The following is a 15,852-nucleotide window of genomic DNA, read 5'->3' as shown; positions in this document are numbered from 1 at the left end:
CCTCTGAAGAAGGTCTCCAAGTCTAGGTTTACTCATGAACCTACAGTTCTTAAAAATCTTGTCGTTCGAGAACAAATGGTACATTTGTCTAGAGCCACATCTAAAGCTCATCAGCTATATGGATTTCAAAACTACAAAATCAACCTTTCCTCAATCTTAATGATACTTTAAATTGCCTAATGATACGTAATATTCTAGCATATGAAAGTCTGGATTATTGAAAAGATTTGCTGCTAGAAAGAGAGACATCTACATGGGCGAGGACACTACCATTCACAAAAAGAAACATTCCCAAAACACCCGAAATAACTCACTTCGTGAAAAAAAGAAAACAAAAAGAGCGAATGTTCTTTGAGAATTGTTGTAAAAAAAATTATACATATATATATATATACATATAGTGAAAAAGATCATTTTAGCTAAGTACAAATTACTTTAGATGTAGAAAGATAAGCACTATACCATTAGGCAACGAGATTCACTTGCTTGGTCAAGGTACAATTGAAGTTGTACCTAGTCAGACGACAGAGCTATTGAAATGTTTAAATTAAGATTTTTTTTCTTTCAAATTCCTACTGCTGTCTCTGTTCCAGAATTCTAATTTAGCTCTACTTTTATATTCCCATTGGGCTTTGCAGTACTAGTTTTGTTCCTAGGATAGCACAGTTTTGAAAAAGAATTCTGGGTATATTCTGCAACAAACATCTAAAACATGTCTTTCTCAAAGGTTTCACTGAGCTTTTTTTTTTTTTTTTTTTCTTCCAAGAGATGTTTAGTCCATAAGAGTGAGAGAAATCCACAAATAGATGTAAGATTATTCTTATTTTCTTTTGCAACACAGACAGTTTTGATGCATTGCCGATATTTTGGACATTTGGACTGCCTACTTGTTCTGTAACCTAGAATGCCAGTCTTTACCCGATCAGTACTTCAAATTAAGTTGTTCCCTTCTGCTCTAATTTTCTGATAGAAACTGAACACAAAAGAGCGAACCTGGCAGATCTACTTGGGATGAAATTAAATGCAGAAAAAGAACATTGTGTCTTATATATAGATATTTGCTTAGTATTAAAATTTCTGGAATTTGATAGATTGCTTCTGCAAAAGCCGTTGGAAAAAAATTCCCTCTACAGAATGATAGAGAGCTACACACAGAAATGCTTTCAAAACACAAGCATTTAATTTTTTTAAGTGTTAAGTGAGATGTAAATATGTACGTTAGCAACAAAGTGCTCAAAAGCATACTGAAAACATATTCCATACACAGTTAGCAATAGAAGTCTGTACAAAAGTAATAAAGTTACACATTATAAAAAATACTCCGTAACTATAATTTAAAAGAGGGAAAAAAGACAAGGGAATTGATTTCTCAGTTCATATAATTTATTGCAGTTAGCACACAGTTTAAAAATTCACCAACACACCAATAGTACAAAACTAAACAGCATTATAAGTTATTCCCCCCTCAGGAAAATAAAACATACTATGATTGTCAAAGCTAGATGTCAGTCTAAGTTTTAGAACAAAAGAAGAATGTGAAACTAATAAAAGAAAAAAAGCAATCACTCACAAGGACCACAAAAAAATCCAAGAGAAAGTCCATTTTTCTCAGACACTGATTGTCTTCTCTAAATTAATAAAAGAATGTATTTTTAAAACCTAGAAACTATTCAAGTAACTAAAGATAACGCTCCAAGGCCATTTTCACAGCTTTTTTTTTTGTTTTAAATGCCATTACAGCCAAATTAACACACATTTGACCAAATATTTCCAAAACAGTCCAGCAATACACAATGGAGTTTTCCATTCAGTATCTTAAGCACAAAAATAGGCTATGTTTACAGTAGTTAAGGCGATCAAATTTTAAACAAAAGCAGAAAAAAAAGGAAAAACAGCAAACGTTTTCCATGCTACTCCCATAGACCTTATTTGTAAGTGCAAGACAGGAAAACAAACACTGTGCAAAATGCTTTTGACCTGTGTGTTGGTCATTAAAACCACACGTCAGGCTGCAGTCTCTGCTGCTTGGATACACATAGTCCTCTACCCTCCCCCCGTCCCCCGTGTCAATCAAGGCTTTCCAGTCCTTTCAGCCTGGGGCTTTTTCAGTCCATAGAATCTTTTCAAGGGGGGGAAAAAAGAATGACCTATTGTTGATTTGTGCAGCAGGAATCCTAAAAATGCTCATCTGGGTAAATGTATGCACCTAAAGTTTGAGCTGGCATGGGGTTTGTGCAATTAGAAGGTTTTCTTTTAATAAATGCACACTGCACATGCAAATCTTTAAGCCTGTTTGTAAACATTCATATTTTCCTTGTTATGTAGCTAAATTATCAACTCGTAGCTTAAGTTTTTCTCAACTTAAAAGACAGTGGGAAAGTAAATTTAAATTATATAAAATAAAAACAGTGCATTTATGTTCTTCGTAACACCAGTATTTTCAACGGTGTTTTTCCTAAGGAAATTAAATAATTTTAAACTCACTCATTAAAATTATACAATGCAAACAAAGACAAAAATATACTGAAACTCATGCATTTCTGTAGCGTTAATATTTACTTTTCAAGACTCAACTAAGAGCATCAACACAACCTGCCAAGTTCTTTGATACCTCCCCCCGGCCCATGTAATCAATTACAGTATACAATAACAGTAATTCACATTTTTAAAACACACAGTTCATCACTGCTGAAGCTGCAATATCCTTTTTCATCCCAAGCAAACCTTCACATAAGACAGAGTCCCAGTGATCCCAGTGTACTTTCAGGGTTTTTGTTTTATGTTTTTGTTTTTTTTCCAGTGGGAACTGTCAGAAATCCAGAAGTTGCCATAATAAGTTTTAAGTCAACCGCTTGTTTAAAAATAGATAATCCAGCATTTCAGAAATTTTCCATTTGGGTCTAAAAGCATTCAGGTTTCCAACAGCTAGAAAGGACTCATGCAATTTTAGAAATGTAAAGGAACTGATAAAATTGGGAGAGGATTTCTACATTCAGACTTTAAAGCGAAAAAAAATCTAGAGCTTTAAATAATGCAGTGTTTTGGGGAGAATAAAGCCATGTCAAAACTTCCAAATTTGAGATTCTTTGAAAGTAAAGTATTCACTGGCTTATATTCCAAAAAGGGGGAAATATGCTCCGTAGTTTCTTACTTTCTCGTATTACCTCTAAACTTCATTTTTATCAGAGTGCTAAATTAGTGAAATATTCATGCTGCCTTAAAGTGCAAAAAACAAGCTAATAGCCAAACTTTCAGTTCAAGGAAACAAGATTGCTTTTAGACTGTACCACAACTATATAGATTTATATATATATTATTTATATATATAAAAATTTTATTTCCAAAGTTCTTGTGAGCTATCTTCTAAGGTCCAGTCTCTGACAGTAGGTAAGCTCAGTGCTTCGCTTTTGACAGACAATGAGTTCACCAACTCACAGTGAAACTTCCGAATGTGTCTGTAAAGGTCTCCGGACTGCGTGAACCTACGTTCGCACCACTTACAAGCATGTGGCTTCTCCCGTGTGTGAACCACTGCATGGCGGCTCAGGTTGTGGGAGTACTGGAAGCTCTTCCCACACTGGGTGCAAGTGTAGGGCTTTTCACCTGAATGAGTCCTCTCATGACGTTTCAAGGTGTACATGCAAGAAAAAGTCTTACCACACAGTGAGCAGGTTGGGACATTGACATCAGTAGCAGGCTTGCTGCGGATCCCGTCCTGCTCTCGAAAGTGCGTGCTTAAATGGATCTGCAGAATGTGGGGACTGGGAAAGACTTTGTTGCAGAGAGGACACATAAAAATTTGGCCAGCAGGGCTAAGTATGTTGGACACGTAAGGGAGCAAACTGCTGTCCATGTTTCCTTCCACCTGGACCCTCTCATTCTCTGGAGTTATCATTTCATCATCACTTGCCTTGTCCTCTCTATCTAGCTCCCTCAAGACCGAATCTTCCCTCATAGGAGCCAGATGGGCCGGCTCATACTGTACCCTGTTATTAGTGCTCACACTTTCTTTCACAGTGCTATGTTCCATATCATAGTCATTAGTGCCAACATCACTCTCATCACAGGAAGCCTCTTTCTCCACCTTCACCTGAACCAGGCTGCTTCTAAGCATGTCCTGCGAAGAGAAATAAGAACTGTTCAGATTTTCAACTCCTGAAAGGCTGGACTTGACAGACAGGTCCAGCACGCAGTCAACATCTGCTGAATCCCTCACGGAGGTGACAGACCTCTGGGACAAAGACTCTGTTGAGCTGCAGGGGCTGGCTACTGTTTTTCCAGCTGCTGTTGCGTGTGTCTCTGCCTCTCCGCCAGTCTGGGGAATGCCTGCTGAGTCTGAGGGCAATCTCATCCACATGTTCCCAGGCTCAGCCGCCAAGTCTCTTTTGCTAGGCAGGATGTTCAATTTTTCATCTTCTCCTTCATCTTCATCACTGGGTAAGTCTCCTGGCATGTGGCTGCTGCCGTCGGACAGGCTCTCCACTTTGTCTGAACAACTTGAGGCATCTTCCTCCTTTTTTGTACTGTCTGCCTCCGTGGTTGCTTTCTCTTTCAGCTTCTTTTTACAGACTTTGACAATGTCATACATGTGGAGATAACTGGCAGCTGCTAGCACATCTTCAATGGGCAAGTCTTTGAACTGGAGTTTTCCTTCGTACATGAATTCAAGCAGGAGAGCGAAAGCTGGGGCTGTAACAATGTCGCTGTTCAGATGAACAATGTCCCTTTTGTCCAGCTGGTCCTTGTAAAAGAGGTGGAAATACATGCTGCATGAAGCCAGTACAGCTCTGTGCGCTCGGAATTGGGCATCTCCTACCAGAACAGTGCAATCACAAAGAAAACCCTGATGTCTCTGCTCACTCAGACACTGTAGCAAATGTCTACTGTGGTCAGGAAACTCCATACTGTCTTCATAACCTATAAACAACGAGATTTTTAAAAATTAAATGTAGGTCAAAATAAGACAACGGATGAATCTAAATTATTCCACCCTAAAAACCTAGTATTTATATTGACAGAATTCTAATACAGCCACTATGCAAAGATTATTTAACATGTATGTACAATGGCAACCCTTTCCCTGACCAACCCCTGAAGTTATGCCTCCCTTTTAGTGGTAAATAGGCTGCTCTAATAAGCGCTCAGCAACATTTGTAATTCTTTTGAAGTATCACTGCTGTTCATTAAATCTGTTCAACAGTTATTTTTTCAGGCAGCTTCCTCCAGATTGTGTCCCTAGGAAGGCAGAACGAAAATTAAAAAAAAAAAAAAAATTGTTAAATGCCACAAGTTTGCAAGATACTCATCGCAGAGGGAAAAAATAAAATCAGATCATCCACATTCTTTTTAAAGTGAAATTGTATTAATAGGAGAGTTTAGTGCATGAAGACATATTAATATATCAAAATCTGAATGTCTAATATAGACATGGAGAAATAATTTTGATCGATAGCAAAATGAAGGTTTTCAGAAATTTAGTTCATGTTGTTTTTTGCTTCTATTAAGTACAATTTTAGGTTTGAAATCTTCTCCATACTGTACAATAGAATAGAAACATTTTTACTAATACATAGAATTTACAAAAGAAAACTGTTGACTAAAATGCCAACAAACACCGCTTTCCCCTATGCAGAAGGGCAGAGATTTCCCTCCCCTCCCACACCATCGAGAGTTTGCAGTACCAAACTTAAAAAAAAAAAAAAAGTGATTCAACATGACTGTGTGTGCATGTGCGCATATTTCAAGAGTATCCCGAGTACTGTTCTTACCCAAGTATTTTCCTATTCTCCTTCCTTGATGATAAGAACTTCAAAGAAGCAGAGAAGTCAAAACTCAAACAGAAAGTAAAATCTCTTAAAAACCTCTCTGATCTATTCTTCTGTGATTGATAGCAATGTTCTTCCAAACTATCTAAACAGATTGTGGATCTCTAGGTTGACAGATATTATTGAAAAATACTCATCCCTCACAAGCCAAGATGAACTAAAACTTACAAGACAACCCCTACTATATTCTGTAAAATACCATTGCTAGAGTAAAGCACGAAGATTTACAATACAATCACTTTAAGTGCCCCACAGCCAACATCAATCCTAATCCTTAAGAGGGCTAAAAATAAAGATTGGAGGGCAGCTCACAAGGTAGCTGTGATCAAATTAGGAGGCTGAAAGGACAGAGAGGGACGAAGAAGGAAGCTTATAAACATCTGATCCAGCTGACTGTGGCCATATGGCAGCTGCTGCCCAGATAAAGAGATTAAGAATAGAGGAGTGCGATTACAGCTGTCTGGCCAATTCAGGCAGCTCAAATCTACAAGTTCTAAATTAGTCGCAAATACAAAAACTCCTTCAAATAATTATTCTTATGCTGAAATAAAAGATTTCAAATACTACATGTGAGAAAGAAAAGAGGAAACCAGTCAAGCTATTCTCCTGGGTACAAAAGTTTTTAAACACATAACTGATTTCTATCTTTCAGAAGCACTACAGCTGCATGCTGCTATCGTTCTGGGCTGCTGGATATTTAACCATGAAGTTTAATGAAAGACTTCACAACAAACACATTTGAGCTAGAATGATTCTTTTCTTAAAAATACACTTTTGTATATTTTACTAAAACCCCCTTGAAGTCATTTTAAAGATGCAATACCACAAAATAAACCAGCGCTATCATTAGGCTTGCCACTAAATACCTCTCAGTTTGGTCTCAGAAATTAAGAATGAACTTGCTCTCTCCATGTTGTAAAATAAGAAATTCTCACAATATGCGTTAATTCTGACAATGTGCATAAGAACTGACACTCTCAAACTATAGCCCAAGCCTTTTGACTAAGTTCATTTATCTATTTAATACTCAATTTCATATATTACCTCTAAACTGGGTTAGAAAAGTAATGTGATTTTTTCTGAAATTCAATAAACAATACACCAAAACAGAAATATGCTGTATCTAATCTATTGCTACTCCTACCTTTAGTACACATAAACCTGATTAAGTCCTTTCCTCTGAGTCTTGCTGGCTCCAGGTCTGTTAGATCGGTGGAAAAAAAGCAGACTAGGCGAGACAGATGCAAAGTGGAGATGATGTTAGAGAGGAATGAGATACCTTCTCCACACACAGATCTGCACACACTAACTCCCTGTCTGTGTGTTAGAATAAAAGGCTGAGGGATGGCAGGCTGTCAGCTGCTCTGACATCATGTTCAGATGGAAATGCTACCTCCAGCTGTGCTCCTTTTAATGCCATATGCTACTCCTCTACACTCCTGCCACCAGCTTTTTCTTAGGAGAACTTTTCTCTTCTGTTAGTATAAACAAAATACTTCAAAGTCTCTCTTTTTCAAACTTTCTAACAGGAAGAAAAAAAGAAAATCCTAAACATATGGGGCTCTACTGTATTTGCAGCATAGCAACACTTCTGCCTTAAGTTGGAGGACTGCTTTATATATTGACAGCATACTCAAGCCACGGGGTTATCCAAGAAATCCATACCAATTCATTTTTATTGAGCCCAGAGGTTCAGTTAAAAAAAAAATTAACCAAACCTATTTACTCAACTTACAGCCAACCACTTCAGTGTCAGTCCTGTCGATTTCAACGTTTATATGGCATAAATGCCACTGAGCCTTCAAAGCATATTTTACCAAAAAAAAAAAAAAAAAAAAAAAAAAAAAGAGAGCTGTTAATGTTGCTGGGGTGTCATTTTAAATGCTTAGTCTCTGCCCATAAATCACTTTTTCTACGCAGTTGCTTGGACTGCCGTTTATTTTACTGTCCCGATACACGGATACCGAAGCCGGACCTGCGTTTAACAAATCCCCACAGCCCCGTTTTCCTCGCGGCGGCACAGGGGCAGCGGGACCGCGGCGCGGCCGCGCTCGCTGCCTTTTGTACCTGCCGCGCGGTCCGCCCGCCCGCCCAGGCCGGCAAGAGCGGCCTGCCGCCGTCCCCCGCGGCGCGGCGCCGGGCGCCCCCGGCCGCGCCCCCGCGCCGATCGCCACCAACTTCGGAAGTTCACCTTCGCGCTCCGGCAAGGGCGGCGCGCGGCGCCGCGGCCGGCCGCGCTCGCGCTCGCGCTGCCCTCGGCGCGCCGACATCTGCCGCTGTCAAACGCCGCCGGCCCGCGCCCCTCCGCCAGGGGACGCGGCGCCGGTCCCGGGGGGGCGTCAGCGCCGGGCAAGTTCCCGGCGGGCCCGGCCCGCCGCCCCGGCGCTCCGCATCGCCGCCGGCGGCTCCAACTTGGCGGCGCGGCGGCGCGGGCAGGCCGGGGCCGGCGGCACCGCTGCCCGCGCCGCGCCGCGCCGCGCCGCGCCGCACCGGGCCGGCGGCGGCGCCGCGGGGAGGAAGCGGCTGCGCAGCGCGCAGGAAAAGCCGCCCCGGGTCACCGCGGCAACAAAAGGAAAAGTAACCCGGGACCCGCCGGTGCCGCCCGCCCGGGCAAGGGCTGCTCCCGCCCCCCGTCCCGCTCCGCTCCCCGGCAGCTGCGCCCACCCCCGCCGGACCCGCCACCAACTCCGCCCGCCCCGCGGAGCCGCCCCGGCCCCGGCGTGGCCCGGCCCCGCGGGGCCGGGGATGGGGCAGCGGCACTCACACTCCGCAGCGGCCCGAAGTCCCCGCGCCGCCGCCCGCCGGCTCCTCTTCACTCACTTGCCGCTCCGGGATCGTGCCTCGCCCCCCTCCCTCCCCCCACCCCGCCCCCCCGGGCCCGCGGGCCGCCGCCCCCCCCCGTCCTCCCTCCCGGCCGGCAGCTGAGGAGCAAGCGGGGCAGCCGGCGGCGCGAATCGGGCCCCGCGCTCAGCGGCTCCCCATGGCACCCAACGGCCGGCGGCGGCGGCGCGGAGCCCGGGGCCGGGCGGCCGGGCGCGGGGGGAGGGGCGGGGGGCGGGGCGGGGCAGGGGCGCCCGGCGCACGCAGCACAGAAGCGCGCGGCGGCGGCGGCGGCGGCGGCGGCACAGACGGGCCCGGGCTGCGGCAGCCAGATGTTCGCCCCCTCCCCCTCCCCTCTCCCCGCTTCGGACTCCGCTCCCTGGCTGACAGCCCGGCCCGCCCCCTTCGCCTCCGCCGCCAACCAGAGCGGCGCCCCGCCGCCGACTGACAGCCCCAGCCGCTCGCTGAGTGGAGGAGGGTGTCCCGGGAAAGCTGTCAGCCGCCGCCAATCAGGGCGAGAGGCGAGCGGGGGGCGTGACCCGGAGGGGAGCCAAGGCGGAAGGAGGCGGGGCCCCGCCGAGCCCGGGGAGGGGGCGGGGCCGCGGGTGGGGCCGGCCCGGAGGGGGCGGGGCTGGCGGGGCTGGCGGGGGTGGGGCCTGGCCGTTGGGGCGCGCGAGCTGCGGCCTCGCGCGGGCTGCCGCGGGGCGCGGTGCATGGCGGGACGGCGGCGAGGTGCGGGGAGGTGATGGGGGGGTAGGCGTGGCGCGGCCTCGTCGTGCTCCCGACGCGGCCTGGCGTTTGGTCCCGGCGGTAGTGGGGCCCAGGGCCCCTGGCGCTGTTGGGTGGCGGACGAGGCAGGGAAGTGAAGGCTCCCATCCGGCCCTGTCCCACCCTGCACTCTTGCCCACCTGTGCAAGCCTCATAGGGGCTAAGGCTGATACAGAGGCCGGCCGGTTATAAATGATGGTGTTGATCGTGTTCCTGGCTGGTTTCAGGTGTCCTTCAAGACCGTTCATGCTGGTCACATCATCACGCTTTCCCTTTGAAATAATAAAGTCTTACCCTGTCTCGTTTTCCAGACGTATTCATGAGAAGCTTGTCTAGAGTGGCCGATGGCCCAGTTAGGGCTGACCGCAGGTCTCTGAGGTGCCAGGTGGGGCCATCTGTTGGGTGTTGCAGTGTTAGCTCAGAGTCTGTCAACATGGAGTGTGCTGAATGCGTATGTTTCAGCTCGCCTCTATTTTTTTGAAAGAACACCTTGCCCTGGACTAGTTTCCGCCTCTGATGTTGCATTTCTGCATGAAATCTTTGCGCTTTCTGTTGTGGCAAGCAGGTTAAGGGAAGCAATGCTAGAAGTTTGGCGTTGTGCAAGGTTTATGACTACCCAGGCCTTCCCCTGCTCAGGGGTAGATGGTGCCTGGCACGAAAAGGGCTTCTCTAGACCTTGCAATAGGTCAGTAGCTTTGGAGCATACCACGGCTTAGTGGTGGGCTGGAATATAGAATCAAAGGCAGCAGAGGCCAGATTTGCACAGCTAAGGTCTTTTGCAAGATCGGTACGTTTACCCAAGCAGAGTGGAAACCACTGGAACCCCGTGTAATGATGGCAACAGGTTGCTGTATGCATCCAGCATGCACCTTCATTATCTTGCAAGTGTATGGCACATACACAGTATTTGTGTCTTTCAGTTTGTTCTTGGGAAAAGGCTAATCCTTCAGTTTCAGGCAAATATTTAACACAGGCAAGTATTTTGATGAAAAGGAGGATCACCGACAGAGATCCCGGGTTTAAAGAAGAATAATTCATCTATGTATTCATATCCAAAACTGATTGACTAGATATAAAAGTTGAAAGCATGTATTTAGTCTCCTTCAGTAATAGGAAACCATCGTAAAGAAACATACTGAATCCTAGCCGTGCCTAATTTATTTGACAGCACTGCTATGTATATCACACAGCAGCAAGCACCTAGGTGTCCATATGCTGCAAGCATTACATACATATATATAATATATGTACAAAAGAAAACACTTTTTTCTCTGTCCTTTGGTGAACTGATTGCTCATGCAGACCTCGTTTGGGGCTTTTTTATTAATTTCATAGTGTTTCAGTCCATCTTAGATTCTGATACAATTCTGTATTTAAGTTTTTTACCATTGGTATTGTGTTCCATATTCTATTACACCTGGAACCTGGTTTTTTTTGTCCTTGTCTTTAAGACACAGCAGCTAAGATGCTGACTTCATGTTTTCCTGATTGTCTCCTCAGTGCTAATAATCACTTTGTCTGAGAAAATCAGTACTCCCCTCCATGCTGCCTGTCATTTCTTGAACATCTTTCCTATAACTACTAAGCTTCCTTCTCTTTAAATTATAAAAATAAATGTTAGAAGTATTTTAATAGGAAATACAGTTGAAAATAGTTTTACAGGTTTTACACATTTAAATCTAAAACATACAAATAACTTATGCAGTTATGTATATTTGAACTGTCAGTAAATATGCTGGAGATGATTACATTAACTATGTTGTCCTAGATTTCTGAGCTGCATCCTGCTTCATACTTGCTAGTATAAGCTATGTCACCAACTGCTAGGGGTATGTTATTAAGACCTTATTTTATGAATACTTACTTACACAAGTGTGGTTTTACTGAGGGAGACAGTTTGGTCATTCTAATGATGGAGAATTCTGGGTAAAATAAGGCTGCTTACTGTGGAACATTTTCAAAAACTTTATTTGATAAAGAAAACATTCAGCAATTGGAGTTTTCCAGGTCCTTACAGACTTTTACAGCATCCAGAACTTTCAGATAATTTTAAAATAAGATTTCATGGGACATTACTGTGTATGCATTCAGTTCACTTATTTTTACCTCCTTGTATGTATGAACACTTACCTCTTTACATTTTAAGATGTATTGAAGAAAACCTTATTGTCCCTCACCTAGTATTTACTGTGTTGGTTACTAATTAAATCAGGTTGTATTCTCTTCCCCATTCTATCACTTGCCTATATGACCCTGGGCAAATCACTTAGTCACTCTTTGTCCTTTTTGCCTATTCAGACTGCTAAGCCTAAGCGTAGGCTATGAGTTATTTCTTGTATTATTATAATAAAACAGTTTTTACAATTTCCAAATAAAAGATGGAGTGAAACAGAAAAAAGTGAGTGTAGGTAACACTTCAACATTAAAAATCTTTTTGGCAGTGAATCAAACTTGATTCATTTAAACCTGGAACTGTTGACATTTCTCTGCAATTTTTTTATGTGAAAGGAACTCTAATTTTAAAAGAGTACTTAGAGCAGTTTAAACATGGAAATAAGATGATAGAAAAGTGAATAAAGAAAAACTCCTACCCTGGGAAAACTCATAAATACCCTGTAGTCCAGTTGATCCTCTATTAAAAATATATGTATAAAATGGGTGTTCCATCAGAAGGGATTGTGAAGCCTTGCTGTAAAGGGACATAAACATCTGGCAATACACCTGGTCTCTACACATATTTATAAATCACCTCAGGCATCCCAAGGTACCATAGAGAACACACACAAAAATCGAGCTAAGAACATTCGTAAGCCAAGGAAAATAAAAATGATCTCAATTTAGTGTGAAAAAAATGAATCTCATTTACTGCATAAACACAGTTCGGGAAGACATTGTGCAATTTTGCACTTCTTGCACCTTTGCACCTGCTGACTCGCATTTATATCCTCCAGGCAACAAGCAAGCCTGAAGGCCTTTGGCTCATAACCAACGCTGACATTGCAATGTGGTGCTACGGGAGTGCCCGCAGCTCTGGTGGAGGTTCTGCTGCACATCTTTTCTGCTTGCCTCTGCGGTCTTGGTAGAACTTCAAAGTTTCAAGATTTTCTTTTAAAAAAAAAAGGCTTGTGTGGTGAGTCTCCCAATATTGTTTGTTACTGTTCAAAATAATAAAAGATGGAGATAAAGTCATCTTCAAGAGATTGATTAATATGTAGCAAGTTGCACTGCAGATGCCAGCTTTGCCTCTGAGCCTTGAAGTGCATGCATTGCATTCATTTCTGTAGCTTGAATTGCACTATATGTTCTTGGAAACCTTTCTTAAGGAGAGTCCAGGAGAAGAGCGTGATGTGACAAAAGTCAAAGCTGACTGCATGATGTTAAAGCTCAAAGCTGCACATTTAAATGTTAACACCTTGCAGTTATACTGTGGAACCTGCTGCAAATTTGGCCCTTAATACTTCCTGCTTGTCCCTCCTATAACACAATTTTCTATGTTTTCTTCAGATTGTTGAGCAGTGCTATACTAATTACCATTCATTCTGTCCACTTTGTTTTTTGTGGAAAAAGCAAATCAACAGTGGAATTCACTCATTTGTAGCCATATGTTTTGGGTTTATGCCCTATATAGTTTATTTTGGCCCAGGTACCATCACCTATAAGCTGTTTTGCATCCTAGAAGCATCACCAAACTACTGCTGTTTTGACTGATAAGACAACAGAAAGTGGGTACCCCCTTGGTAAACTAAGAACTCTCCCAGAATGCTTTGACTGATAGGATTGGAGGTACAGCAGCAAATATCTTCAGGGTTATGTATCCCAGAGAAGTGAAAATCAAGACTTGTGATCATGGCACTCTTGACTTTTTTAAGTTGAAGTGAAACTTAATTAATGGCAGTCTGGTTTTCTGAAAAATTAAAAGTTAAATAGTTTCTGGAGCTGTCATCACACTTGAGGTTCAAGTGATGTCACTATGGAACTGACTTTTCTCTTTGGGGAAACAGTTCTGGGGGAGTGCCAAGATAATATAGTACAGCCTTTGCATGAATTGGCTAAATGCACATCTTATTGTGCCAGAGTCTGACTGGATCAGTAATTTGTATCAGCCCTAGTTATGCTGGATAAGCCATCAGGATATGCTCAGCTAAGAGGTTTTCTTAGCACATGGGCCAAAAATGTCTATCCCCTTTCAAATTCTATGATGTAGAGGAAAAGGAGCACCATGTGCTGAAGTTTTCTATCTGATGGCTACCAGCATTCATCCTGCAAGCTGAGGACAGGCACCGTTGATACACTCTCTGTGGGTCCAGCTGTCCTTTTCTGGAACGTAAATTTGTATAGTTTTAAGCTATGGCTGCTGCTTAACGTGGGGGAAACTACTGAGATCACTGACCTCTTTCTTATGTCCTGAAACAATTTCAAGGCTCTTTATAAAAATTTGATCAGAAACAATGGAACTGGCCTTGTGGGTGAAGACTTAAACTGGAGTTCAGTTGAATTTGTTTGTTGAGTATTAATGATATGCACGTTGTCACTGGTACCAGAATATAAATGTTTTCTCTCAAAAAATGGTTTGTTTTGGATACGAATGAATTGGTTTCAAATTTTTAGCGTAGGAACACCTGACTGCCCAAGTCTGGTCTCCCAGAGCTCTGGCCGACAACAGAACAGATGTTTAGTCTGGGACAGACCCACTCCATGTGCCACCTCATGCTCCAGTTCACAAGAACACAAAAGTATTTCCCCAAACATATAACAAATGTGAGTCCTAAAGTTCAAAATGACCAGAGACACAAATTGTAATGCACCAAAGGAAAAGAGCAAGGAGGGGTTATCAGTTAATGCCCTGGTGCCCTGCAGAGGCAGAGAATTTATTAGGTGAAAATGCTCAGAGGATGTCTTCCTTCCACAAAACCATTTGCAGTTCCTATTGAGCTTGCATACTGCCTGCTATGTACTGTAATGGGATTAATTGTTAGAAAGTTTAAAAGTGGAGGTCTTTTCAATTAGTATCATGGCTGAACACAAAGTTCTGTAGGATTGCATTGTTCAAAATTTAATAAATAAATAAAAGTCCAACTTAGTTCTACAAAAGGAAGGAACTTCTGCTTGCTTAGTTTTTCTCTCTTTATACATTGTATGTGGGTGTACACATCTGTGCTCGTTTGGGGTTTTTATGACCTTTCTAGAAGGCGTGCTGTAGAAACAAAAAAATAAGTAGTGCCCGCTATACTCTTATTTCACTATATTTAAAGCAGACCTGAAAAATACAATATTTAACCAAAACCCAATTAAATTGTCTCATGCTTTTTCTGTAATTTCTTTCCTATCATTACAGATTACAAAGACATTTATGCCTAAACAGAAGCTGTCTTCTTCCAATCAGCCTGCTCTTTCAGCTCAGTTCATTCACTAAATCATTTAATCACCCAAGGCCATATGCTACCATCTTGTGTAAAACGGGTGGAAGAGAAAAAAAAAATACGTAAAAATCTCTGCACAAGAGTGGGTGTCAGAATCCAGCATAGCTCCCACTAGGAAATACAAAAAAGAAAATGTTATCACCAGTGAATGTGACTACTAAAATAAAGCTAGACAGACAAAAGAAAGAGACAAGACATAGCAAAGGTGAAGGAGACAATCTTGGAACCTCAATTCAGTGCAGAAAAGTTACGAGGTAAATGTAACGTATTAGTCCATATGCTAATACTCTCAACAAGAGATCCAGCCTTTAACACAGTCGTCAGGCTCTGCTGTAATTAGCTCGAAAGTGCATTTGCTTGTGCTTACTGTACACTCCCATTTTTTACCTTTCATGAACAAGATCCTGTCCCTTTCTTGATTTCTTCCCAGCTCTTCTTTCTTTTCCTCTTCACGTACTGCTGTGAGTTGCACACCTTAAAGCCTGCTGGTGCACTTTTTGTCCCATGTATTCGTATGTGGAATCGTATGCTTCTACTACTCTGCTTCAGCTGCTGTTCTCTGTCCTGATTACTTTGCGTGTTTTTCTCTCTTGGCATGTTCACAGGGTGCCACAGACCGTAGGGAAACACATTGCTCTGAGAAAATCATGGGGTATTTTCTCCTATTAGGGAACAAGGAGGCTTGAGAGAAGTTAGAAGTTGAAAACCTATTATTTTTAAAAGCAAGAGTACTTTCCAGTTTAATGAAAGGATCCGTAATCCATCCTTTCTGCATAATGTCAGGAAGATATTTTGTGTTTTCTTGCCGGTGAGTTTGTGACACTGTTGGAGAGTGGAGAGCAAATCTCATCCCTACAGACAGCAGCTCTCCCTGTCCAAGCTGACTGAGGGGCCAGACTGAGAAGCTGCTGGCTTCTCCCTCCACTCAGGTAGACTCCAAAGACAGAAGCATAACAATACAGACTTGAAAAAAATGCTCCTCTAAAACTGCACATGCCAGTTTATCCTAAGACTATGAA

The 15,852-nt window shown here is 43.1% G+C and overlaps 1 protein-coding gene across 6 annotated transcripts; it reads right to left on the bottom strand.

Annotated features, from left to right (window-relative positions):
• Positions 1-1,361: 1,361 nt before the first annotated feature.
• On the bottom strand, positions 1,362-8,699 carry ZBTB18 (zinc finger and BTB domain containing 18). 6 transcript variants are annotated; one of them, XM_064509412.1, is made up of 3 exons: positions 8,590-8,685; positions 7,561-7,624; positions 1,362-4,917 (listed from the first exon to the last, which is right to left on the bottom strand). In XM_064509412.1, the coding sequence occupies exon 3, from the start codon at positions 4,901-4,903 to the stop codon at positions 3,335-3,337; it is 1,569 nt and encodes a 522-aa protein (XP_064365482.1). In that variant the 5' UTR covers positions 4,904-4,917; positions 7,561-7,624; positions 8,590-8,685; the 3' UTR covers positions 1,362-3,334. The 6 variants fall into 6 exon arrangements, with proteins under 6 accessions (XP_064365482.1, XP_064365481.1, XP_064365480.1 ...); XM_064509411.1 differs by lacking the exon at positions 7,561-7,624 and having other exon boundaries at positions 8,590-8,699; XM_064509410.1 differs by lacking the exons at positions 7,561-7,624; positions 8,590-8,685 and adding an exon at positions 8,017-8,110.
• Positions 8,700-15,852: the final 7,153 nt, after the last annotated feature.

Source organism: Dromaius novaehollandiae, chromosome 3, assembly GCF_036370855.1.
Source record: "Dromaius novaehollandiae isolate bDroNov1 chromosome 3, bDroNov1.hap1, whole genome shotgun sequence".
Taxonomy (NCBI): domain Eukaryota; kingdom Metazoa; phylum Chordata; class Aves; order Casuariiformes; family Dromaiidae; genus Dromaius; species Dromaius novaehollandiae.
Note: the sequence above shows the minus strand (reverse complement) of the source record. Positions and strands in the feature narration are given on the sequence as shown.

Coding starts and splice junctions, on each gene's coding strand:
- ZBTB18 (XM_064509410.1), bottom strand. CDS start 8,095: ATGTCGGCGCGCCGAGGGCAGCGCGAGCGCGAGCGCGGCCGGCCGCGG. Junction 4,918..8,016: donor GCCCTTGCCGGAGCGCGAAG/GTGAACTTCCGA, acceptor CGTTGTTTATAG/GTTATGAAGACAGTATGGAG.